The following is a 20,159-nucleotide window of genomic DNA, read 5'->3' on the forward strand; positions in this document are numbered from 1 at the left end:
CTCTCGCTTCATATTCTCTCTTTCATTCTCTCCCCGCTTTCCTCTCTCTCCAGCAGAGATGGGCTTTCCCAGAGTGAGCTTTAAGGGGACACGGAGGTCCCTCACATCCCATGTCACAGGTGGAGAAACTGAGGCCACAAGTTGGGAAGGGCAGTCCCGAGTGAAGGTCAGACCTCTCCTCTTCCCAGTCCCTCCCCCACGAGACAACCCCAACCCTCTGAGGACACCCTGGCCATGCCCACCCTCCTCCCCATCTCCAGGTACAGGTTTCCTCGGTGCCCAGGGGCAGAGTGAACTGAGCAGGCCTCTCAGTCGGTCCGGGACAAGATCAGCCTGAGAGAGGCAGTACGAATGAGGAAGAGCCGAGCGTGCAGACTTAGGAGGCACAGCCCCAGAGGAGAGGAAAGTATGGTTCGGGAGGCAAGGGCAGAGACCCCCACCTCCAGGTTCCTGCCCTGCCCTTCTCAGAAGGTCCCCCAGGACTAGCATCTGGAGAAACAGCAGTCAGAATCCCGCCAGCTGCCAGGCTGCACCCACCTTGTGTTTACCTGTTCGGCTCTGCTCTGGCCAGACACACAGACCAGTGCTCGGGGATGGTGACTCTTCCCAAAATGTCCCCTGCCTCCCACCTGCCTGGGATCTGGAGAAGCTGTTCCGGCCCCTCTTCCCACCCTTGCTAAAAGATGGCATGATTCCCTAAACCCCCATCAATCACTGTGCCCGCTTCCAGAAGGTTCCAGTGTGTGGGAGTGCCGTAGTGACAAGGGGCAGCGACATTTCTTGACCTTGATCCCTTGCACCCTAGACAAGAGATGCCCACTCTTAGCACCACCACCCCTGGGCCTAAAAGAGCCACAGGAGCTCGCAAAGGCACAAGCTCCTAGGCCTGGCTGCACCCTGCCCCCAGCACCCTGGGACTCAGGGTACGCAGCCTCGGTGTCCTCATCAGTTAAAACAGGACTGTCGGTCTCCATGCCCCTGTCTTCACTGAGGAACAAATTCAAAGGGCCTTGTAAGCTGCCAAACACAAAACAGTCAGCGGGCATTGCTACTATTAAGCAGCAAAATTACCACCATTTGCAGAATGCCTGTGCACAGCGAGCGAGCAGGGTAGAAAGAGGCCCGGGCCTGTCTTTATTCCCCTAAAGCCCGGGCCCAAGAGTCCCTGAGCTGGCCATCACCTGGGGGTTTTGGAAGGAACAGAGAGCAGCAGGTCAGACGAGAGAATCCTGGAGACAGGAGAGGGATGTGGAGGTTCTCCAGGCTGGGCCATGCCTGAGAGCACAGGATAACACTGAGGAAGACGGGCTGGACATATTTCCAGAGGAAAAAGAAAAAGCCAAGGCCTGCCCAAGAACCCAAGCCCTGAAACAGGCAGATTTACCCCATAAGAAACTCAGGACTCAGGCCCAGAGGACAAAGGCTCCAAGGCCTGGCGCAGAAGCAAAGTCTCTGACCCCAGTTTTAAGCCCAGATCTCCTATTAACTACCCCCCAAAAACCCACCGACCCCTCCAGGCTTCAGTTTCCATCTTTGGAAAATGAAGAAGCTTGGTGCTGCATGGTGTGTGTGTGTGTGTGTGTCTTTCCACGGGCCTCTGACTTGTCACATCCTTGGTCTCTCAACAGGGCTGCCCCAAGGAAGACCATTCAGGTGATGCCCGAGAAGGCTGCCCTCTCCCCAGCTGCTGCCCCCAGCCCAACCATCTGAGAGAAACTCCACAACTCCCCCCAGGTAGGTCACCTCTCCCCACTGCCTGCCCCAGCTCTCACCAGCTGCTGGCCACCAACCACAAGGGAGTGGAGACTGCTGGCCACCGTGCCCTCTCCAGGGAGGGGCCTCAAACAGTGTGCAAGTTGGCAGACAGATGCCCAGACAGAGAGGAGAAGAACCAGACAAGGACACGAAAGAGTGTCCTTGTGGCTCCAAGGATCAACCAGCTGCTGAGATTCTCCGGGGGGTAGGGGGAAGAAGGGGGGTACCAGGGACCCACACAGCCAGGTCTAGAGATGCCAGCTGGACCTCGCCTCCTGGGAACCTCCTGAGCTTGCCCCCTTGGGAGTGGGCCCACTCTGGGCAGGAAATAAGAGACTTGCACTGCGCACTTCCGAGGGCACCAGCAGAAAGGGAGTGCAGAACGCCTGTCCCCCATCCTGCACCATAGCCTGGATGGGGGAGCTACAAATAAGACACAGGAGACCATCACCCACATCTCACAGGGAGAGAAACAGAGGCTGATGCCTTTGGTTATATGTGAAGGGAGCAGGGTCCAACCAGACTGAGAAGAAAGGCCATCTGTCAACAGATTGCCCCAGAGACCCAGCAGTCACAATCCTGCATGGCCCTAAAGAGAAGACTCCAAGAGTGGACAGCAGCCAGCAGCTCCCCTTGGGCTCTTGGGTCAGGAAGAGATAAGAAGGGAGCAGGCAGCATGGCTCTTGGAGGACCCCCCCCCCACTCAGTCCCCACGGCTGGGCCTAGGCCAGGATGCCCCCCCCCCACACCACCACCCCCTGCCACCCTGCCCTGGGCACTCACGGTCGTTGCAGACAGGGCCTCCGTAGGAAGTCATGGTGCAGTCACAGGTGAAGCCATCCCACTGTTGCAGGCAGACGCCCTGGTTGGCACAGGACTCTTCGGTGCAGGTGGTGCTGGGGCCTGGAAGAGCGGGAGGAAGGAACACCCCCCACTCAGCCAAGCCCCCTCCCTCCCCAGGAGGCGTGGAAGGTGCTGAGCTAGGCCGGGAGGTCCCGCTTTCAGCCCTGCCAGACTGGAAGGGCCAAATCCTCCCAGGGTCATGCGGGGCAGACAGGTGCTCAGGGACTACGAGGCCAGGCCTTGAACTGTGATCAGGGGACAGGGTGAGAGGCAACGGGAAGGCCAAGTGACCCTTCACCCCTGCACCCCTGCCCCAGAGCTCTGGGGGCACTTGGCCACCGGGATGCACCCCTGCAGCTTGGCCCTCCTGCAGCCTGCAGAGTCACCCCTCACTCCTCCTCCGGACACTCACCGTCACAGCCCCTCTCCACCTGCCCGATGCGGTGCAGGGCGTCGGCGATGAGGTCTGGGAGGCGTCCATTGAGGTCCACTGAGGCCAGGCAGCCCTGAAAGCCGTCCCGGGAGGCCACCAGCTTGGGCAGGTTGCTGAACATGTTCTTGCTCAGACCACCGATGTACAACTCCCCTGCAGAGGGAGGGGGGTCAAGACCTCGGCATCCGGGTCCCCGGGCCCCTCCCAGGATACCAGCATCTGGCTGGCCAGCCGTCCCAGCCTGCAGCATCTCCTCCCAGGCTTGGTTCCATACAGAGATCCCACAGCCCACCCCCTCTTCCTCCTTCCTTCTCCACTTTGCCATCTGTCTGCTCCCCTCCCAGAGAAGCCCAGATGCCCAGGGCGGGCTTGCGGTGGGGGGCGGGGGGGGGGGTAGCAGCTGGAAGAACAGCTCCAATGCTCTCTCCCACACATCTGATTCCAGTTCCGGCCTGTAATCAGGGCCTTTCAGAGCCGTGAGGCCCTATCCGCCCCACTCCCACTCCCTCCCTTCTCCCCGTTCCCAGAGCTTTTGGAGGCCTCTCCCAGCCAGCTCTCCGTTCCCACCCCTCCTGGTGCTCCAACCCAGCTGCCCTTTCCCCAACAGCTAGGACTGGGCCTGGGCGACTCTGAGCGACTCCTGGAAGCAGTGCCCAGCCACATCACACCTCGCTCCCTGGAAGTGGTGCAGCGCCTAGCCTAGCCGCCCGAGCTCAGCCACTGGCTCCCAGCAACACCAGCCCAACCCTGAGACCCCTCCGGGTTGCCGCCCGGCCAAGGATTATCTGTGACACGTTGCCCCCTTCTGGGAGCTGGGGGGATTGGCGGCACTGCCTAGCTCCAACTCTGCCTCCTGCTCCCAGCTTCTGAAGCTCCCATTTCCTCCTCTCCCAGAGGTGGGGGGGGTGAATTCAAGAGGGTCTCTGAGGACCTTCCCCAAGCCCAGATGGTCTGAGTCACACTGACACGCAGGGGTCCCCAGGAGGCCGAGGGCTGCTTGGTGGAGGAGGTCGCCTCCGTTGCCCCAGTGGGCTCTGGAGAAGCTGCAGGCCTTGGCTTCATTCCTGTTCCTTCACCCAGGCTGGGCTCTAGTCTCCTCCTTCCCTGGGCCCTCGAGCACCCATTCCCAAGACACGCGAGGCCCCTGGGGAACGCGTGACCCCGGTGTGACACAGAGACTCCAGGGCAGCCTGGGTCCCGAAGATCCCCCACGAGCTTGCCTAGCCAATGCCCAGTGTATATGACCAAGGCAGCGGGTAGGGAGCCCCCCACCACCCCGCCATGGCTGCTCCCTCTTCCCCTTATCAACTGTCCCCTCCCTCCCATCCAGGGGAGGCACCTGCCAGGACGCTAAGCTCCCCATTCTCTTTCCAACCTCTTTCTAGCCCACAGCCAATGCCAGCTTCTCTAGCTTGGAGGCCCAAGAAGCCTTCAGCGGCCCAGCTCTAGAGCAAGGGCCCCAAGGTCCCCATGAGGCCCATCCTGCGGCCAGGCTTTCTGTGTTGAGATCAGTTTCACGGGAGAGCAGAACAGGAAATGCCCGGCTAGACCCAGCAGAGAATGGGAATAGGATGGAAACCGCGGTGGCAGCAGAGGGAGAGAGGAGCCCAGGGCCCAGGGCCCAGGCAGAGAGCTCACTGCGACCAAGGGGAGTTGGGGGTGGTGGTTCTGGGTTAGGGCCAGGCCTTCTCCACAGGCCCCAGGCCCCACCTTTGAGATCGAGGTTGCGGGCGCCATTGGAGTGCTGCGTGACTGTGCGGGAGTCAATCTTGAGCGTGTGCACATTGCCCGGGTCCCTGGACACCACCACGTTGTGCCACTGGTTGTCATTGACTGGTTTGTCTGAGTTCCCCTTCATCAAGGACGGGCCATTCCCCAGGTCAAACACGTAGTGGACGTACCTGTCCCACGGTGGGGAGGAGACACCGGGTCAAGGCGGGGACTGCGCTGCGAGGGCAGGGTAAGGAGGAGCCGTGGCTCACAGGGGTCCCAGGGACTGAGGGATGGAGAGATGGAGAGGGGAACCCCAGAGTGGAGGGACCCAGCCCAGCGGCAGGAGGACTCCCGACACAGGGAGAACGTGGGGAGAGAGGCCACGGAGCAGCCAACTCCCATGACAGGTGCAGAAGAGGAGCTGGTTGGGGGACAGGTTTGTGGGGATAGCAAGGCCCTCAGGGGGCAGGACAGAGCTACTGTAGGATGGGGTCCTCTCAGGCAAGAGAGGCCTCAGAGGCCAGGCCCTGCCTTCTGCCTGGAGGAAGGCCCCGCCTGAGCCCAGACAGTGAACAGAAAACAGATATAACTGGGAAATCCCGGCGAGGTCGTAACTGGGGTCACCCGAGTGGAAGAAGGGGTGCTGCTTCTCCATCTTGGCCGGTGGCTGGGGACCTGAACCTTGAGCTGCGGCTCGAGGGGACTGGATATCTCGGCCAGCGGCTGGGGGCCAGGTCGTGGTCAGCAGGGGAAGGGGAGCCCTTCCTCGCCAGCCGTGCGGGCCCAGCACCTCACCCCTTGACCAGCTCGATGACAATGAAGTCATTGCCGTTGCCCGAGTTGAACAGGAGAAGCCCGTCGGGGGCCGTGGTCTTAAACTGGAAGAAGAGATGCATGGAGGCGTAGGCTTGGAGGGTGGCGAGCGCCAGGTAGCTGCTGCGGCTCTTGAAGGTGACGGGATCGGCCACGATGGCCCGCAGGCCGAAGCGAGCATTGAGCTCGCAGTAGGTGATGTCACCGTCCTTACACTGGTCCATGTAGGGCTGGCCGTTGAACACCAGCCCGCTCAGGTGCCCGATGAAGTTGGAGGGCACCACGGAGATGAAGCGGCGCTCCGTCATGATGCCCGTCTCGATGTTATGGAATTCCAGCCGTGTATGGGCTCCTGCCATCTGTCCTGCTCGGGACCAGAGACAGAGATGAGGTGGGCAGACTGGGGGGCATTTCCAGGGCTGGGCCTCAGGTCCCCCAGGAGTCTCCACTCTACACAAGAACTTCAGTGGGCCAAGGGGGGGGGGGGTTATGGGGATGAGGGGTGCCGGCAGCTGGGCCCTGGAGGAGCTGGGCGGCTCACTGGTCCAGCGCTCACAGGCCCGTGCCACCTGCTAGGAGCCCCCCACCCTAATATGCCACCCCTCGAGGAGAAAGGCCAGCAGTAGCTTGCCAGAAAGCTGCCCCAGGAAGGGAGGCCCAAGCCATTGTCACGGAAAAGAGAGCCATCCACAGGTGGCTAGGGATGGCTCCACTCGCTGGTCTCTGAGCACTCACCCTCGACGGTGACGTTGTCCACAGACAGCTGCAAGCTCTTGCCACGCCGCACCACCCTCACTGTGTGCCACTCGTTGTCATTGAGCTTGTGGCCCGCGAAGAGTGTCTCGGGGCCTTTACCTGTGGCACCAAGGGGGGAGTGAGCCCCGTGCTCCTGCGTGCCCGCGTGGGGCTTCCTGTGCCGCGCGGAGCACACAGAGACCCGCCCCTGCACACGCAGGTGTGCACAGGTGCACACAGACAGCCTACGGCTTCTATTCAGCTGTGCCACGCACCCACACACACCAGGACACACACTACACGGTGGTTACACACCCAGTCCTAAATCTAGATAACGGTACTGCCGCCCCGGACGACTCCCAAGGGCGTCACTGGAATCGAGTGAGATGGGAAAGGTGCCTCTAGACTGGTGCCCCAAGGCCCTGCACATGGACACTCATACCGATAACCAACATTTTCTTTCCAAGTCTTCTAAGGAACTTCAATGTCAAGGTGTGTAGCCAGCAGTGACATTCCCAGCCTATAGGCATAGACCTATAATTTCCAAAAAATACAGAGCATTACCATGCCCCCATATGAGTCTGCACCCACAGCTCCATTGCTGGCAGGGAAGCCTTCGCACAGACACACAGCTCCCCCATCCACAGAGGGACCCCGTGGGACCCTCCTGTACACAGCTGGTTAACTCCACACACCTGGACATGCGACCACACACGTAGCCAACGTGGCCAGAGAGGGGAATGTTTCTTAGGAATTATGACCGTTTATTCAAGACTGGGATTATCCGATCCCAAGACAAAATATATTTTTCTGTAGAATGATGCTACGCCATTCGGCACGCCCAGATCGCCACTGGCCCCCCAGTGCACAGGCCAGCAGGGACAGAGTTAACCACACATGCGTGCACAGGGACCAAACATACGCACAGACACGCTAAGCACACATGGCCCCTCTGCCAGCATCTGCTGCGCTCCTGAGCCCTCTCCCATGACATCAGGGCACACCACACAGAAACACTCTCTCGGAGACGGTGGGATGCTCAGAAATGTCCGCACCTGCTCTCCATCTCACCCCAGCTGAGAGCCTCCCCGTGTCCCCTCTGAGTGCACCCCAAACTTGGCAGAAACTCGGCCCACACCCGCCGCAGGAGCTGTGGAGGGCTGAACTTGGAAGCCCGGACCCTGCTCCCCATCCCCAGCTTCTTTCTTGCGTGCCTCGCCCTCCCCCTTGTGGCCACCTCTGGAGATGCAGTGGAATGTCCCAGCTCCTCTCTGGCTTCTTCCGGCCAGAGGGTGGTGGGCCGTCCTCCCACAGGTGCCACCAAATCTTTGCCCCACCCTCCTGAGGACTTGAGGTGATAAGGTTTCCTGGCTTTCCTTTTCTCAGACCTAGGGAACATGCTGACCCAGAACCCTCCCCCAACGCTTCCTGGTTCAGCGTCATTGGGCCCGTTCTGCCCTCCACAGCCACCCCCCACCCCCATGCCTACTCCCCTCCCCACACCCACGGCCCACCCCCCACACAAGCTAGTGAGGAAGCCTCGCCCTCCCCAGATCCCCAGCAATCAGCATCTCAGGCCCCTGGGGGCTCTGCAGAAGAAGAGGGAAGCCACTTACTGGGTGCGCAGCCGACACGCAGGCAGTCTGGGGGGGCCATGGGGCGGGCAGAGGGGGAGGGGAGACAAAAAGGCAGAACAAGTTTTTTTTTTTTTTTTTTTTTTTTTTTTTTTTTTACATCCTTCACAGGCAGGGGTGTCTGCGGGCGGGGGTTCCCCCCGGGACCACTTTCCGGGGACCACGCGTGCCCAGGTGCCCTCTCCCCTTCCTCAGTTGGACCCCTGTCCCTCCTGCCCCCAAGAGGGCTCCAACCCTCCCTGGAGCTGGGAAGCAGGGCTGTCGGGTGACGGGAAGAGGGCTTGCGTCCCCCTTGGAGGGGCCCTGGCCTCTCGTGTTTGAGGAAGATGGGCACCTTGGGAATCCCAGTCGTACAGGGGATCATAGTGGGGCTGCAGGCTTGACCAACCCCACATCTCCGCATCTCTGGGAGGGAGACGGCTGGGGTGGGTCAAAACCCCTGCATCCCCTGCTCTGGGACGACTCCCTGCTCAGAGCCCAAGTGGTGACACATCTGTCCCCATGCCCCCTGGGCTCTGAGCTAAATGGAGGGGTCTGCCCCAGGGCTCCCTTCCCGTGGCCATCCACCACCCAAAGTCCCAGGGGGCCAGCACCACCCCTCCAGGAACCTTCCTTCTACCCTTCCTAACACGGAGGATGGCAGGCTGCCACTGGGGACTGGAGGGATCTTTCACCCTGGAGAGCAGCTGGCCTCGATCTGTTCTCCTAGGGAGGGGCCAGGGCCTCACAGATGTGGATACCGAGGATACAAAGCAAGTCAGGGACAGGCAGGCACAGTAGGCTAAATCTCCTGCCCCTGCCCCAGCCCCACCATTGCTCTCCTGTGACTCCAGGATCAGCGGGCCCCACATGGCCAGAAAGCACACCACACTGAACTGCAACCTAGGGCCCCAGGGCCTTGGACCAGCCTCTCCCCCGCTACCTGCCTCCGATGGGACACATTACCCACGACGTGCTAGTGGGCCAGCCTTTTAGAGGAAATGAAACACTAGGGTCCTAGAAAGTAAGGGCTTAGGCCCCTTGGGACTCCTGAACCATGCCATCTGACCCGGAGAGCCTCAGGGCTGCAGAAAGTCCTACACTCTGAGGCAGAGGAGCTGGGCCCTAACCTCTATTCTCTGAGCCTCAGCTTTCCTCCCTGTACACAGGAAAGAGGGCTTCAGCGAGGAGAACTTTGTCTTTCAGCAAAGGGGCAGTTTCAGGCAATAGCCGGGTATTCTATGGCTTCTCCCCGGGGCAGACTGCCCGCACCCCAACACCATGGAAACAAAGGTGGGTGGGGGCATCTGGCATCCCTGGGGCCCCTGAAGGTTCCTGCAGTGGAGGTGAACAGATTCCCCTGTGGCTCTGGGGGCCTGGGCCCCTCGGGCAGTACGGCTGAGCTCTACACGCGTTGTCAACCGCGGCAGAAGAGTGGGGGAGCAGCCGGGACCCTGAGCCACAGCCTGGCACCAAGGGAGGGAAGGGGAAGTAGAGGAAGGCCAAGGAGCAGATTCAGGGGGAAGTCGGAGGCAGAAGGTCGAGAGGGTGTAGAGAGAAAAGAGGAAGGAAGGGAGAGCCAAGGGAAGGAGAAGCTAGACAGAGGGAGGGAAGAATGTCAGGGGCAGCGCGGGAGGGTGCCAGGCCTGGAGTTGGGTCACGGAGGCTCTCTTCGGGCCAGCAGAGTCTTCACCAATGAAGGGTCCAAAAAAGAAAAAAGGGGTAGGAAGGGCAGGCCGATCCCCTGTTGGGAAAAGTTCAGTTCTTCCCCTCCCCAGCAGGGGGGGCGCCAGGAATGAGGGTCCATCTGTCCAGAGAAGAGGTGTCAGCTCCAGGTCCACCCCCTGCAAGGACCCCACCCTCGGAAGCCCTGCTCCAGTGGCGTTTGAGGACACTGAGCACCCCGTGAAAATAGGCACTGTGGGAAAGAGCCGGCACCGTCCCAGAGGCAGGCAGAACGGTGGTGGCGGGGGCTGGGATGGGGCGGGCACCAGCCCCCCATGCACACACCCGCCTGGAGCCCAGCTCAGGCAGCATTAGCTAGTGAGCTGCACTCAGCTAGTGAAGTGACAGGTCTGTGCAGACCCGTCAAAGTCCTGGCTGGACACAGCAACCAGCACGAGGGGATGTGTGTGTGAAGAAACAGGTGAGAAAGGTCACCTGCATGGTAAGGAAACCAGGGTAAAGAACCCAGGCTTCCCATCGCATGTCCCACCTGATCCCCTGCCCCCACCCAGACCCCACAGATGGCGCAGATCGGAGATGGTGGTCCGAGACTCCCATGCAAGGAGCCTCAGGAGCCCACTGGCCAGAAGCTCATCTCAGAAGTGATATGGATGAGCAGAAGCATGCAGTCCTTGTTCAGAGTGATCTTCCCAGCAGTCCAGGCTATGGCAGGAGCCTGAGAACCACTGACAGCAGCCGCCCCGCCCCGTGGGAATGAGGCACCCTGTGTATCGAGCCTGGCTTAGGACAAGAATGAGTTAGACTCACTGTGTATGGCCTGAGAGGGCAGAACTAGGTCCACAAGTGGGAATTTCAGAAGGGGCGGTTGACAAGAAGGAGGAAGGACCCAGGGATTAGAGTGGCATTGGAAGTGGGGAGCTCCTGACATGGGCCTGTGAGCACAGATGGAAGAACTAACGGGTAATTCACACATCGGGGCGGGGCGTGCTGGTCGGAGGAGATAACCACTAATGGTATCTCCAGCGTGGAGATTCTCTGATGACAATATGCCCTTCGAGTCAGCATCATGAACCCCTGGGTCTGCAGGGGCATGCCTGGTGGAGGGCAACCGGGACAGGACAGGCTGGACAATGGCCCAAGAGGCCGTATCTAGGGCAAAAGGACCCAAGAACACAGGTCACAGTGGAACAGGGCAAAGAATCCAGGGGACTCCAGCATTTTCTAGAAACAGAAATCAACCACCCCGCTCACTGACTGCTGGCACAGGAGGACAGGAGGCGCAGTCTAGTGTTTCTAGAATCCTCTGCCCAGAAGGAGGTAGCAGCTCCTGGTTGGCCGTTTCTGGCCCAGCAAACGCCCCACCTCCTGAGGCTGGCATGGAGGGTCTCCTCCCAGCTGTCCCACCAAGGGACCACCAGCAGCCTCCCTTTCTTCTCTAGGACACAGCACCAAGTCTGCGACATTCCACGGAGCATCCAACAGGTTGCAGAGCTGCCCCCCTCTGCCTGCCTTCCTTCCCTACAGGATGAAACCTTGAGGCCAGAGACTAAGATTTGTCAGGCTTCTCTTTTCCCAGCAGTAAGTCCAGCCCAGGACCAGAGCCTTGGTGGTGCTCCCTGCCTGTGTGACCCCACAGGCCCTGGGTAGCAAGCAGGATGGGGAAGCGGCAGCCAGACGGGGCCATGCAAGGTGGAAGCAAGCCCCCAGGCCTGGCTCGGAGCTCAGGACCCTATCCCGGTCATATTTTCCTTCGAGAAGGCTGGGTGAGTCTCCACACACGTCCTGCCTCTGTATAATGCCTTCACTCCCGTTTTCCACCGGAGTCTCAAAACTGCCACAGGTTAACAGAGTGAGGACCCTTAACTTCATTTTACAGATGACCCAGAGGCCAGCAGAGAGGAATGACTTGGTCAGCAAAGTGACCAGGTGTGAAACCCAGATCTCCTGGCCCCAGACCCAGGGCTTGTCCCATCAGAGCCTGAGGCTGATAGTTGGGGGAGGACCACAGAGCAGCCACCCACCTCCCTGCACGTGTGTCCCTCGGTATTGGGGACAGATGTGTCTGCACCGAGCGTTTGGCCACGGCTTGTCATGAGCTATTTTAGAGACGGCGTCTCTGCATGGGGCTCGGGGCAGCCGGGGTGGGAGCAAGAGACAGGCGGGAGGCGGAAGGCCGGTCTTGCTGGCTGGCATCCTGACGGCTACCTTGTTCTCTGCCTTCTAGGTACTTACAAGGCACAGACAGAAAAGCATGCTGATGGGAAGGAGAAAGAAGATCCTAAGAAAGAACTGTCCCGAGGACCCCCAGAGAGTATTTTCCTGGCTGAGGACACCGTCTTCTGTCTAATCTAAAGGAACCCAAACTTCCTCCCCAAGCACCTAAGATAGCCCAGGTCAGGAAGAAGCATCTGCCTTCCCTGCTAGATGCTAGAGATGTTCCCTACCGCATCACTACCCAGCGCACAGAGCCATGTGCTACTGTGCGGAGAACACACACACACACACACACACCCGCCAGGATGACGGAGTGTGTCACGTTAGGTCTGGATACTCAGACCAAGAAGCAAGGGGCCACTCATGGGGTCCTGGGCTGGTGCCTCCCTCCTGTGACCATTTCAGATGGCCCAGGGGTGTTGTACAGACTGTGGGACATTGGCCAAAGGGTGTCTCCATTCCTACTTTCCCCCTGCAGCCCTGACACCCAGCACCCACTTTGTGGGCTGTGGTGATGGCCCAAAGCAGAGCTTCATGGAGCCCTTATGGCCCCTCAACTCTGTGGCCCTGGCCGCCTACACACCTCCCTGCCTCCAGCCCCTACCCTGCTTGGCAAATCCTCGTCCTGGGAGGGCAAAGATCAAGTGGCCAAAGGGGAAAGGGAAAGACATAGTATAAATTTATTAATGAGGCAACAGGTCCCCAAAAGGCCACAGCCTGTCCCACAAATGATCTGGCAACCAAAGTTAGGTTAAAACTCCAGATCGAGATTTAAAAGCTCGGGACACCTGGGTGGCTCAGTTGGTTAAGCAGCTGCTTTCGGCTCAGGTCATATCCCAGTGTCCTGGGATCGAGTCCCACATCGGGCTCCTTGCTCGGCAGGGAGCCTTCTTCTCCCTCTGACTCTGCCTGCCTCTCTGCCTGCCTGTGCTCACTCTCTCTCTCTCTCTCTCTCTCTCTGACAAATAAATAAATAAAATCTTTTTTTTAAAATTCTCTATTTCTTAAAAAAATAAAAACTCAAAGCTCTGTGTTCTCTCTGGGTGAGGACCCTAATTTGCTCAGAAGAATCCTGCTTCTCTTCCTGCCCAGGACGCAACGAGTGACCCTCATGGCCTGAATCTTCCTTTGTGGCAGGCTCTTGGGTCCTATACTTGCATGTGCTAGCGAGGCTAGTATGAAACGGACAGTCGTGAGCCCATCCTGGACAGCTCAGGACCTCCACCTTCCAGTGTTCCCTGACTGACAGCCCCACCGAGGCGAGATCCTCGCCTTTGCTGCTGTTGGAGTGCAGGGCAGAAGACACTGGCGCTTACGACGTGTCCCGTAAATACAAGCTGACTGAGTGCACCTGACGTCTTCTTCCTGTACCAACAGACCTGACAGTCCCACCCGCACAGACGCCTTGGGGACGGCCCGGTGATGTGGGGCCTCAGCCTGCTCTGGGCGGGAGCAGAGATGGCGAGGGTCCCCGTGGCCCTCCACCCACCGGTCTGTTAGAGGCAGTGGGAAAACACTGTACATTAGGGCAAATGGCCTGGGTTTGAATCTGGGCTCTCTCCCCAACAAATGCTGGTTTTGCCACGTTGGATGTGTCGCCATGTGAATATTACAGTCTGTAAAACAGGCAAAGCACAGCCCAGCAGGTAACCCGTGGCTTCCCAGGGCAGCTATGGGACTCAAACGTGAAAGCCGACAAGGGAAGATACGTCCTGAGGCGTCCCGCATCACGTGGGCACCTGTGCACACAGACAGACACAGCTCTTTAAACGCAGAGCTGGTGAGAGTAGCTGTGTACAGGGCCCGGTCCTCCTCATCTCCAGGTGAGCTGCGCTCAGCTCAGGCTTAGCCCCGGGAGGCATCTGCAAATCCTTGCCAAAAGAATGAGCCAGTGAAAGACTAAACCAAGAATGAGCTACGTCATCACATATGGATACAGGACAGACACCGTCCAACCCAAAGGAGCATTCCTGGAGCACGGCTGTCACACCAAGATACACTTGGGTGGATGACACAGCCATAGTGGGGGTATCCCATACCCAGGGCTGCCAAACACCAGCACCCCCTAATCAGCATCCTCGCTGGGGATGAAGCTCTCGGGGGTGCTGACCCGGGATTGGCCCCTCCCCATTTCCCACCCTTGGTGGCGCCACCACCAGCTTCTCCAGACAGAGGGGGGTGTGGTCAGAGGCAGGGACAGGGAAGAGACCAGAGCACAGGGCGGGGTGGTTACCGAGGTTGACCGTGAGCTTCATCTGGCCCCCATCCAGCTCAAGGCGCAGGGTGTCGGCAGACTCCCTGGAGGTGGTGGCCATCATGAGCCCGTAGGCCCGCTGCGACATGAAGCGCAGCGACACGTCCTCTGCCTCCGTGTGCATGGCATTCGGCAGCATGATCTTCATGTACATGGAGCCGTCGTAGCTCAGGACCGTGGCCTCTGCCCCGGAAGTGGGAGAAGAGGGAATCGGGGGACAGAGGAAAGCCAGTGGGAGGGAGAGAGAAGACGGAGAGGATCGTTACAAGGATGACAAACCCGGGCCTGGTCTCCGCGGGGCACCCTGCGGAGGAAGGGGCCCAAGGATGGGCAGCGGGGACGCCTGGAATGGAAACAGGCCTCACCTCTCTCACAGACCCGCCCCAGAAAGCCGGTCCCGATGCAGTCACAGACGAAGCGGTTCCAGCCCTCTCGACAGGTGCCCCCATTGCGACAGGGCGCAGATGCGCACTGCTTCAGCGTCTCCCGGGAACAGAAGGGGGCGATGCCCACTGCCCCCTGAGCCTCGGCCAGGCCCCGGAGGTCTCGGCTGCGCCCATCTATGAAGAGGTCCCGCACGCAGCCCACGTAGCCAGCCCGGAGCGCCGCCGTCCACACCTCCGGGGGCAGAGGGAGGTCTACCCGCCCCCCCTCAGGGAGACCGCCTAGGTACAGCTCGCTCTCCAGGTCCAGAATCTCACTCTCCCCGGTGGCCAAGAACGGTGTGCTGCGGCTGTTCACGGAGATGGAGCCTAGGGATCAAAGGACAGCGGGCCTCAGTGACGAAGGCAGGATCAAGAGTCAACATGGGCCAGAAAGAGACCCCTGATCTTCCACTCCACGCTCTACAGCAGCCCTGGGCCAGAAGCTCGGCCTTATTTGCTGCCGTGGATACTACTAGACAAAGATGTCAAATTCAAGAACTCAGGTGAACCAGCCCCAGCCGAGCTGCGGTGTGAGGGACCTCTGTCCACACACCTCCCTCTGCACCCGAGTGAGTCCTCGGGGTCTGCACAGGAGGTGGACATGCCCCCAAAGGCCTGGACCATCGCCCTGGCCAGTGCCTTAGACCAGAAACCAGAGGCAGAGAAACCTATGGAGGCTGGAAGCTTTGACTCCAAAGCGTTTTCTTCCTACTACCACTTATTGAACTTGTATGACCGCATGTCAGACCCTCAGCAGTTCTCTTATGTCAGAGTCTCAAGGAAAGGAGCCCTTTACGATCCCATTCTGAAGCGGCATGTGAGGCCTAAGGAGATTGGGGAAGCTGCCCAAAGCACCAGGGAGGGTCAGGAGCAGAGCAGACCGCCATCCGGAGCCCGCATGGTCCCACCCTCTGTCTGGCTGGACGAGACAGGCAGGCAGATCCGCTACCTGGGCCTGACACAGGATGACAGCCAGGACAGGGGTGGCTGAGCACAGAGCTCCTGAGTTGTACGGCTTCTTTGGAAGGAAAGGCTGGTTATCTTAGAAAAAATATTTGGGATCAAGTGGGAGCTGCAAAACCTTCACTGAAATCTTTAAGCAGTAGAAGACTATACATTAGAAACTACTCTGTTCATCTATTTTTTTCTGTACTTTTTCCTTCCTCTGTCTTTTCTCAAGAGGAATGCTTTAAAAAAAAAAAAGTCTTTGGGTGCCTGGGTGGCTCAATTGGCTAAGTGTCTGCCTTCGGCTCAGGTCATGATCCCAGGGTCCTGGGATTGAGGGTGCACTGGGCTTTGTTCAGCGGGGAGTCTGCTTCTCCCTCTCCCTCTGCCCCTCCCTCTGACCTCCCCAACCCATCCACTTGTGTGCTTACTTTCTCTCTCTCATAAATAAAACAAAACAAAATAAAATAAAGTCTGCATATGTCCATGAAGTTAAAAAGAGGTAAGGAGGGTTTGGTCTACATCAGGCCTGACCAGGCAGAGATCTAAACAGGGTGTGGGTGCAGCAGGAGATCAAAGCATGAATACGGGGTGTCAAATTCAGGAAGCAGAATTAGGAGCTCCTCTATGGCTGGGATTCTTAATCTGGAGTACGTTCTCCTCTGCTCAAAACCTTTACTGAACCAGAGAAGTCACTCCCCTGTGTCCCATTTTAATAACATGGCCCTCGCTTGTCTCCCCTGACTAGGTGTCAGATGCTCCAGGGTCTCCCTGCTAAAACCCACTCCCCCAGCAGGTCCCCAGTCACGGCCCTCTGATCACCCACATCTCTACTGGTAGCAGATCCCCAGATGCCTGCTCCACCCACCTGCTGTGGGGCCTCCTGGCCATAGGCGCTACCCAGCTAGACTCTCAGTAAATGAATCAAATGTGGGAGAAGAAAGAGGGAGGGAAAGGAAGAATTGGGAACAGAATGTATAACAGAGAGTCAGCAAAAGGAAACTAAAGTGAGTATAGGCCTTGCTCCAAGATCTTTGCTCCAAAACACAGAAATGGAACAACCCAAGCGTCTATCGGCTGGTGAAAGGACAAACAAAAGGTGGTGGTATTTACATGCAATGGAATACTATTCAGCCATGAAAAGGAAGGAAATGCTGAGACATGTGCTGCATCATGGATAAAGCTGAAATCACACTGCGTGAAGTGAGCCAGACAAAAACGGACATTATATGATTCCATTTACAGGAGGTCCCTAGGGTAGTCAATTCATTGAAAGAGAAAGGATTTTGGCTGCCAGGGCCTGGGGGAGGGGGAACAGGGAGTTAGTGTCTCGTGGGGACAGAGTTTCAGTTTGGGAAGATGAAAATGTTCTGGAGGTGGATGGTGGTCATGGTTGTACCACAGTGTGAAGTTCCTTAATGCCACTGAACTGTGCACTTTGAAAAAATGGTTAAAATGGTAACGTTATGTGTAATTTAACACAATTTTTTTTAAAAAGTCACGGAAAAGGTCAAGAAGAGTTCTGTTGGGATGGCTGCCCCAAGTCTGGGCTTAGGCGCCCAAATGAACATGGGACATCAGAAATGGCCAGAGCTGGTCAAACAGTGACCCAAGAACTTGTCAGTTCTGGTGTGTGGGCTCTAGAGCTCTGCGGGCCACTAAGGAGACCACCTCATGAAGGGAGAGAGGAGCAGAAGGCCCTGGGGTTCTCCGCAAAGCCTGGGCAGACTTCTAACCTAGAGAGTCACAAGTCACCTATGGGGAAACCCTGAGAGGCAGCCAGCTCTGAGAAGAACCCCAGGTGCCATCAAGAGACAACACCAGGGGATGAACCCACATACTGTAAAGCCTGGGGAAGGTGACATCTCTGAGAAAGAGAAGGGAAGCAACAGCCAGCCATGAGAGGCTGGTGTTTCTGGAAGCATAGGGCCTCCTTCCTCCCTGTGTGTGGGGGGAAACAGCCCCTCCACCCAGGCTCAAAGGCCTGGTGCAGTAGCAACAATGTAGCTGATGTGATAAGTGCTTAGGTTGGGTAATGTGTCAGTTCTCCTTTACATCAACTCCTTCTCTCGTGGACAAGATGGAGAAGAGTGAAGAGAGAACTGGGCAGAAAGCAAAACTGTGGGAAAGGAGACCAAAAGGGAAGAGGAGAGGAAAGGGTGGTCGGAAGCAACAGAAGTTTCGAGAAACAGCACCCGCCTGGCCCGAGCAACTCTGCCCTCCACTTCATTATGCTAGAAACCTCAGCAGGTGGGAGTGTTGGGTGTTACTCTGTACCCCGACCCCCCAGAGCATGAGCTCCATGACAGTTTTGTTCCCCACAGTTCCCATTCCAGCACCTTGGACAGCTCCTGGCACACAGTAGGTGCTCCCTAAGCACTTGTGAGTGAGTTAATAAAAGAAGGTTGCATGGACCTAGCTAGGAGGAAGGCATGGTTGGGAAGATTTTTGTTTGTTTGTTTAAAGGAGAATAGGATTTCTACTGTGTTAGGCACTGTGCTTTTATAGATATTCTTTTATTTTCTCCCCTTAAGGACCCCAGTGTAATGGTTCCTTTTACAGATAATAAAACTGGGGCTTCAAGGGGCTGAGTAAGGGCCTGAAGTCACACACATGGTAAGTGGAGAGCTGAGGTATGAACCCAGCTCGGCTGACTCCAAACAGTACCCTCTTCCCTGTGATGCACCATGACAGGACCGGCCCCAATGGGAGGAGAGAAAGGACAGCAGTGGGAGGAGCCTGGAAAGGATGGGGAGTGGCCGGGAGAATGGGAGGGGTCCAGAAAGGATGGGGGAGGGGCCAGGAGGTGAGTGGGAGGGGTCTGGAAAAGAAGTCAGGCGGGGGAAGGGTGGAACGGGCCCCCACCCCCCAGGCCATCTCACCTTTGCGCCCATCCCTTTGGAAGTCCACGTGGCACCACTCGCCATCATTGACCTTGCGGCTAGACGCCCGCAGCTTGATGCCCCCAGAGCCCATGTCCAGAAGGAGGTAGAGGTAGCCATCCAACAGCTCCATGGCGAAGTAGTCAGCCCGCTGGGCAGAGCTGTGGCTGCCAGCCCCAGCCCCAGCCCGCCGGCCCTGGCTGAAAAGCAACAGCCCATTGGGCTCAGTGGTGCGGAAGTCAAGGGAGATGGAGCCGGTGCGCTTGGCACTCCAGCGGGGCAGGGCCACGAAAGCTTCAGGACTCTCAAAGGTCACGGGGTCGAGGGCAGCCACATCCTCACAGCGGAATGACAGGTCCCCCTGAAGCTTCATCTTGGGGTCCCCTTCCTTCGCCAGGCGGGACAGTTCCAGCTTGAAGTCATTATTCTTATAGACCACCTGCAGGGAGGGGTGGGGTCAGGGATGAGGAAGCAAAAGCCACTCAGGGTTGGCCACTCTGGCCCGGCAGCAGCCACCACGGGACCCTGCCATTGTGTGTGTGTCAGGGGGCGGGGGTGCTGCTCATTGCACCGGATCACTGGCTTGGACCTCTGTTCTAGAACTTCACATACAGAGGCTCTGACCAAGCACCTCCCTTGCCCCACTTATGGTCTGTGCTCCGTCCTCCAGCCCAGCCGAGCAGGGCAGCCCTCAGTACCCGCTGAATTGGGATTTCTAATAGTGACAAGACAATCACGGCTCCTATCTAGCAGACATCTTCCAACTGACAGAGTATTGTCATTTACACTCTCGTCTGGCCCTCACATCTACCTTGAGAAGTAGGTACTGACTACTTACTTTTTAGATGAGGAAACTAAGAACTGGACAGGCCGCCAGACTCGGCCAAGGTCACAGCGCTAGTGGGTGGGAGAGCCAAGACCAAACACAGGTCTTCAGGCTTCACATCCAACATTCTTTCCTCTGCACCACCGCTGCCCTCGAGAGTCCTCTGAGAGGACAGGGGCTCAAGGAAATGAGAGAGAAGCTTCTTGATAAAAATCAATGAGACTTAGGTTTGGATGAGGGGAGGTCTCCCCACACCTTGGACACAACAGAGTAGGCAGGCAGCTGGCCAGCTCAGACTAAATCACACTGAAGACGGGGACCAGAGGGTTTCCTGGCTGAGCCCAGACCCTTCCCAGCCCTACTCACGTCCTTGAGGCAGCCCATAAAGTTGTTGCTGACGGGCGAGCCAGGCAGGTCAGCCGTGTTGGGACTGCCCCCGATGTAGAAGAAGTCATCCGAGCCCAGCATGGTGTAATCCTCCTGCGTGTAACCTGTGGTGGTCAGGATCCCGTCCACCGAGATGGTCACCTGCCCAGCCCAAGGAGGGAGGGAGAGAGACAAGGAGACAACCGGCATCAACTCCCTGGGAAAAGCCACGGGCTGGGCAAGGGAGGGGCCGGGGGGCTGCGGGGGAGGGGGACACCCCCATTTTTATGTCTGCTTGTCTTGGAAGAGGAACAGTGGGGGGAGAGAGGGAAGGCAGGAGAGGAGGTAGCACAAGATTTGATGGTTTCAGGGTGGGCTAAGGCCAGCCACACAGCCCCCAACTCAGCAAGCAGAGGCCTGAGGGGTACTTGGAGAGCTCACCATGAAGAACAGCAAGAAGCAGGGCCTGGAAGTGGCTCCAAACAGGAGCAGGGACCTCAGGACAAGGCCCCATTATGGGGGGATCCAAATAGCATCCTCACTTCCCCCTCTTCAGGTGCTTGCTGGAGCCTCGGGTGATTTCAGAGCATTTTTCATAAAGGACATAGAGAGCACCAGTTCTCCTTGAATCCTGGTGGCTTTGCCTCACCTGCCGC

The 20,159-nt window shown here is 58.1% G+C and overlaps 1 protein-coding gene across 21 annotated transcripts in view; it reads right to left on the reverse strand.

Annotated features, from left to right (window-relative positions):
* NRXN2 (neurexin 2) overlaps positions 1 to 20,159 on the reverse strand; it is a 106,742-nt gene that overhangs the window by 38,918 nt on the left and 47,665 nt on the right. For 8 of the 21 annotated variants that reach the window (XM_059146180.1, XM_059146150.1, XM_059146107.1 and 5 more), the window contains 10 exons: positions 19,504 to 19,665; positions 18,312 to 18,750; positions 14,425 to 14,811; positions 14,039 to 14,242; positions 7,907 to 7,935; positions 6,293 to 6,419; positions 5,540 to 5,921; positions 4,742 to 4,932; positions 3,011 to 3,184; positions 2,539 to 2,658 (listed from right to left, as the gene is read on the reverse strand). In XM_059146180.1, the coding sequence (XP_059002163.1) occupies positions 2,539 to 2,658; positions 3,011 to 3,184; positions 4,742 to 4,932; positions 5,540 to 5,921; positions 6,293 to 6,419; positions 7,907 to 7,935; positions 14,039 to 14,242; positions 14,425 to 14,811; positions 18,312 to 18,750; positions 19,504 to 19,665 (2,215 nt within the window). The remainder of the gene's footprint in view (positions 1 to 2,538; positions 2,659 to 3,010; positions 3,185 to 4,741; positions 4,933 to 5,539; positions 5,922 to 6,292; positions 6,420 to 7,906; positions 7,936 to 14,038; positions 14,243 to 14,424; positions 14,812 to 18,311; positions 18,751 to 19,503; positions 19,666 to 20,159) is intronic. The other 13 variants (XM_059146232.1, XM_059146199.1, XM_059146189.1 and 10 more) reach the window with 2 other exon arrangements.

Source organism: Mustela lutreola, chromosome 1, assembly GCF_030435805.1.
Source record: "Mustela lutreola isolate mMusLut2 chromosome 1, mMusLut2.pri, whole genome shotgun sequence".
NCBI lineage: Eukaryota > Metazoa > Chordata > Mammalia > Carnivora > Mustelidae > Mustela > Mustela lutreola.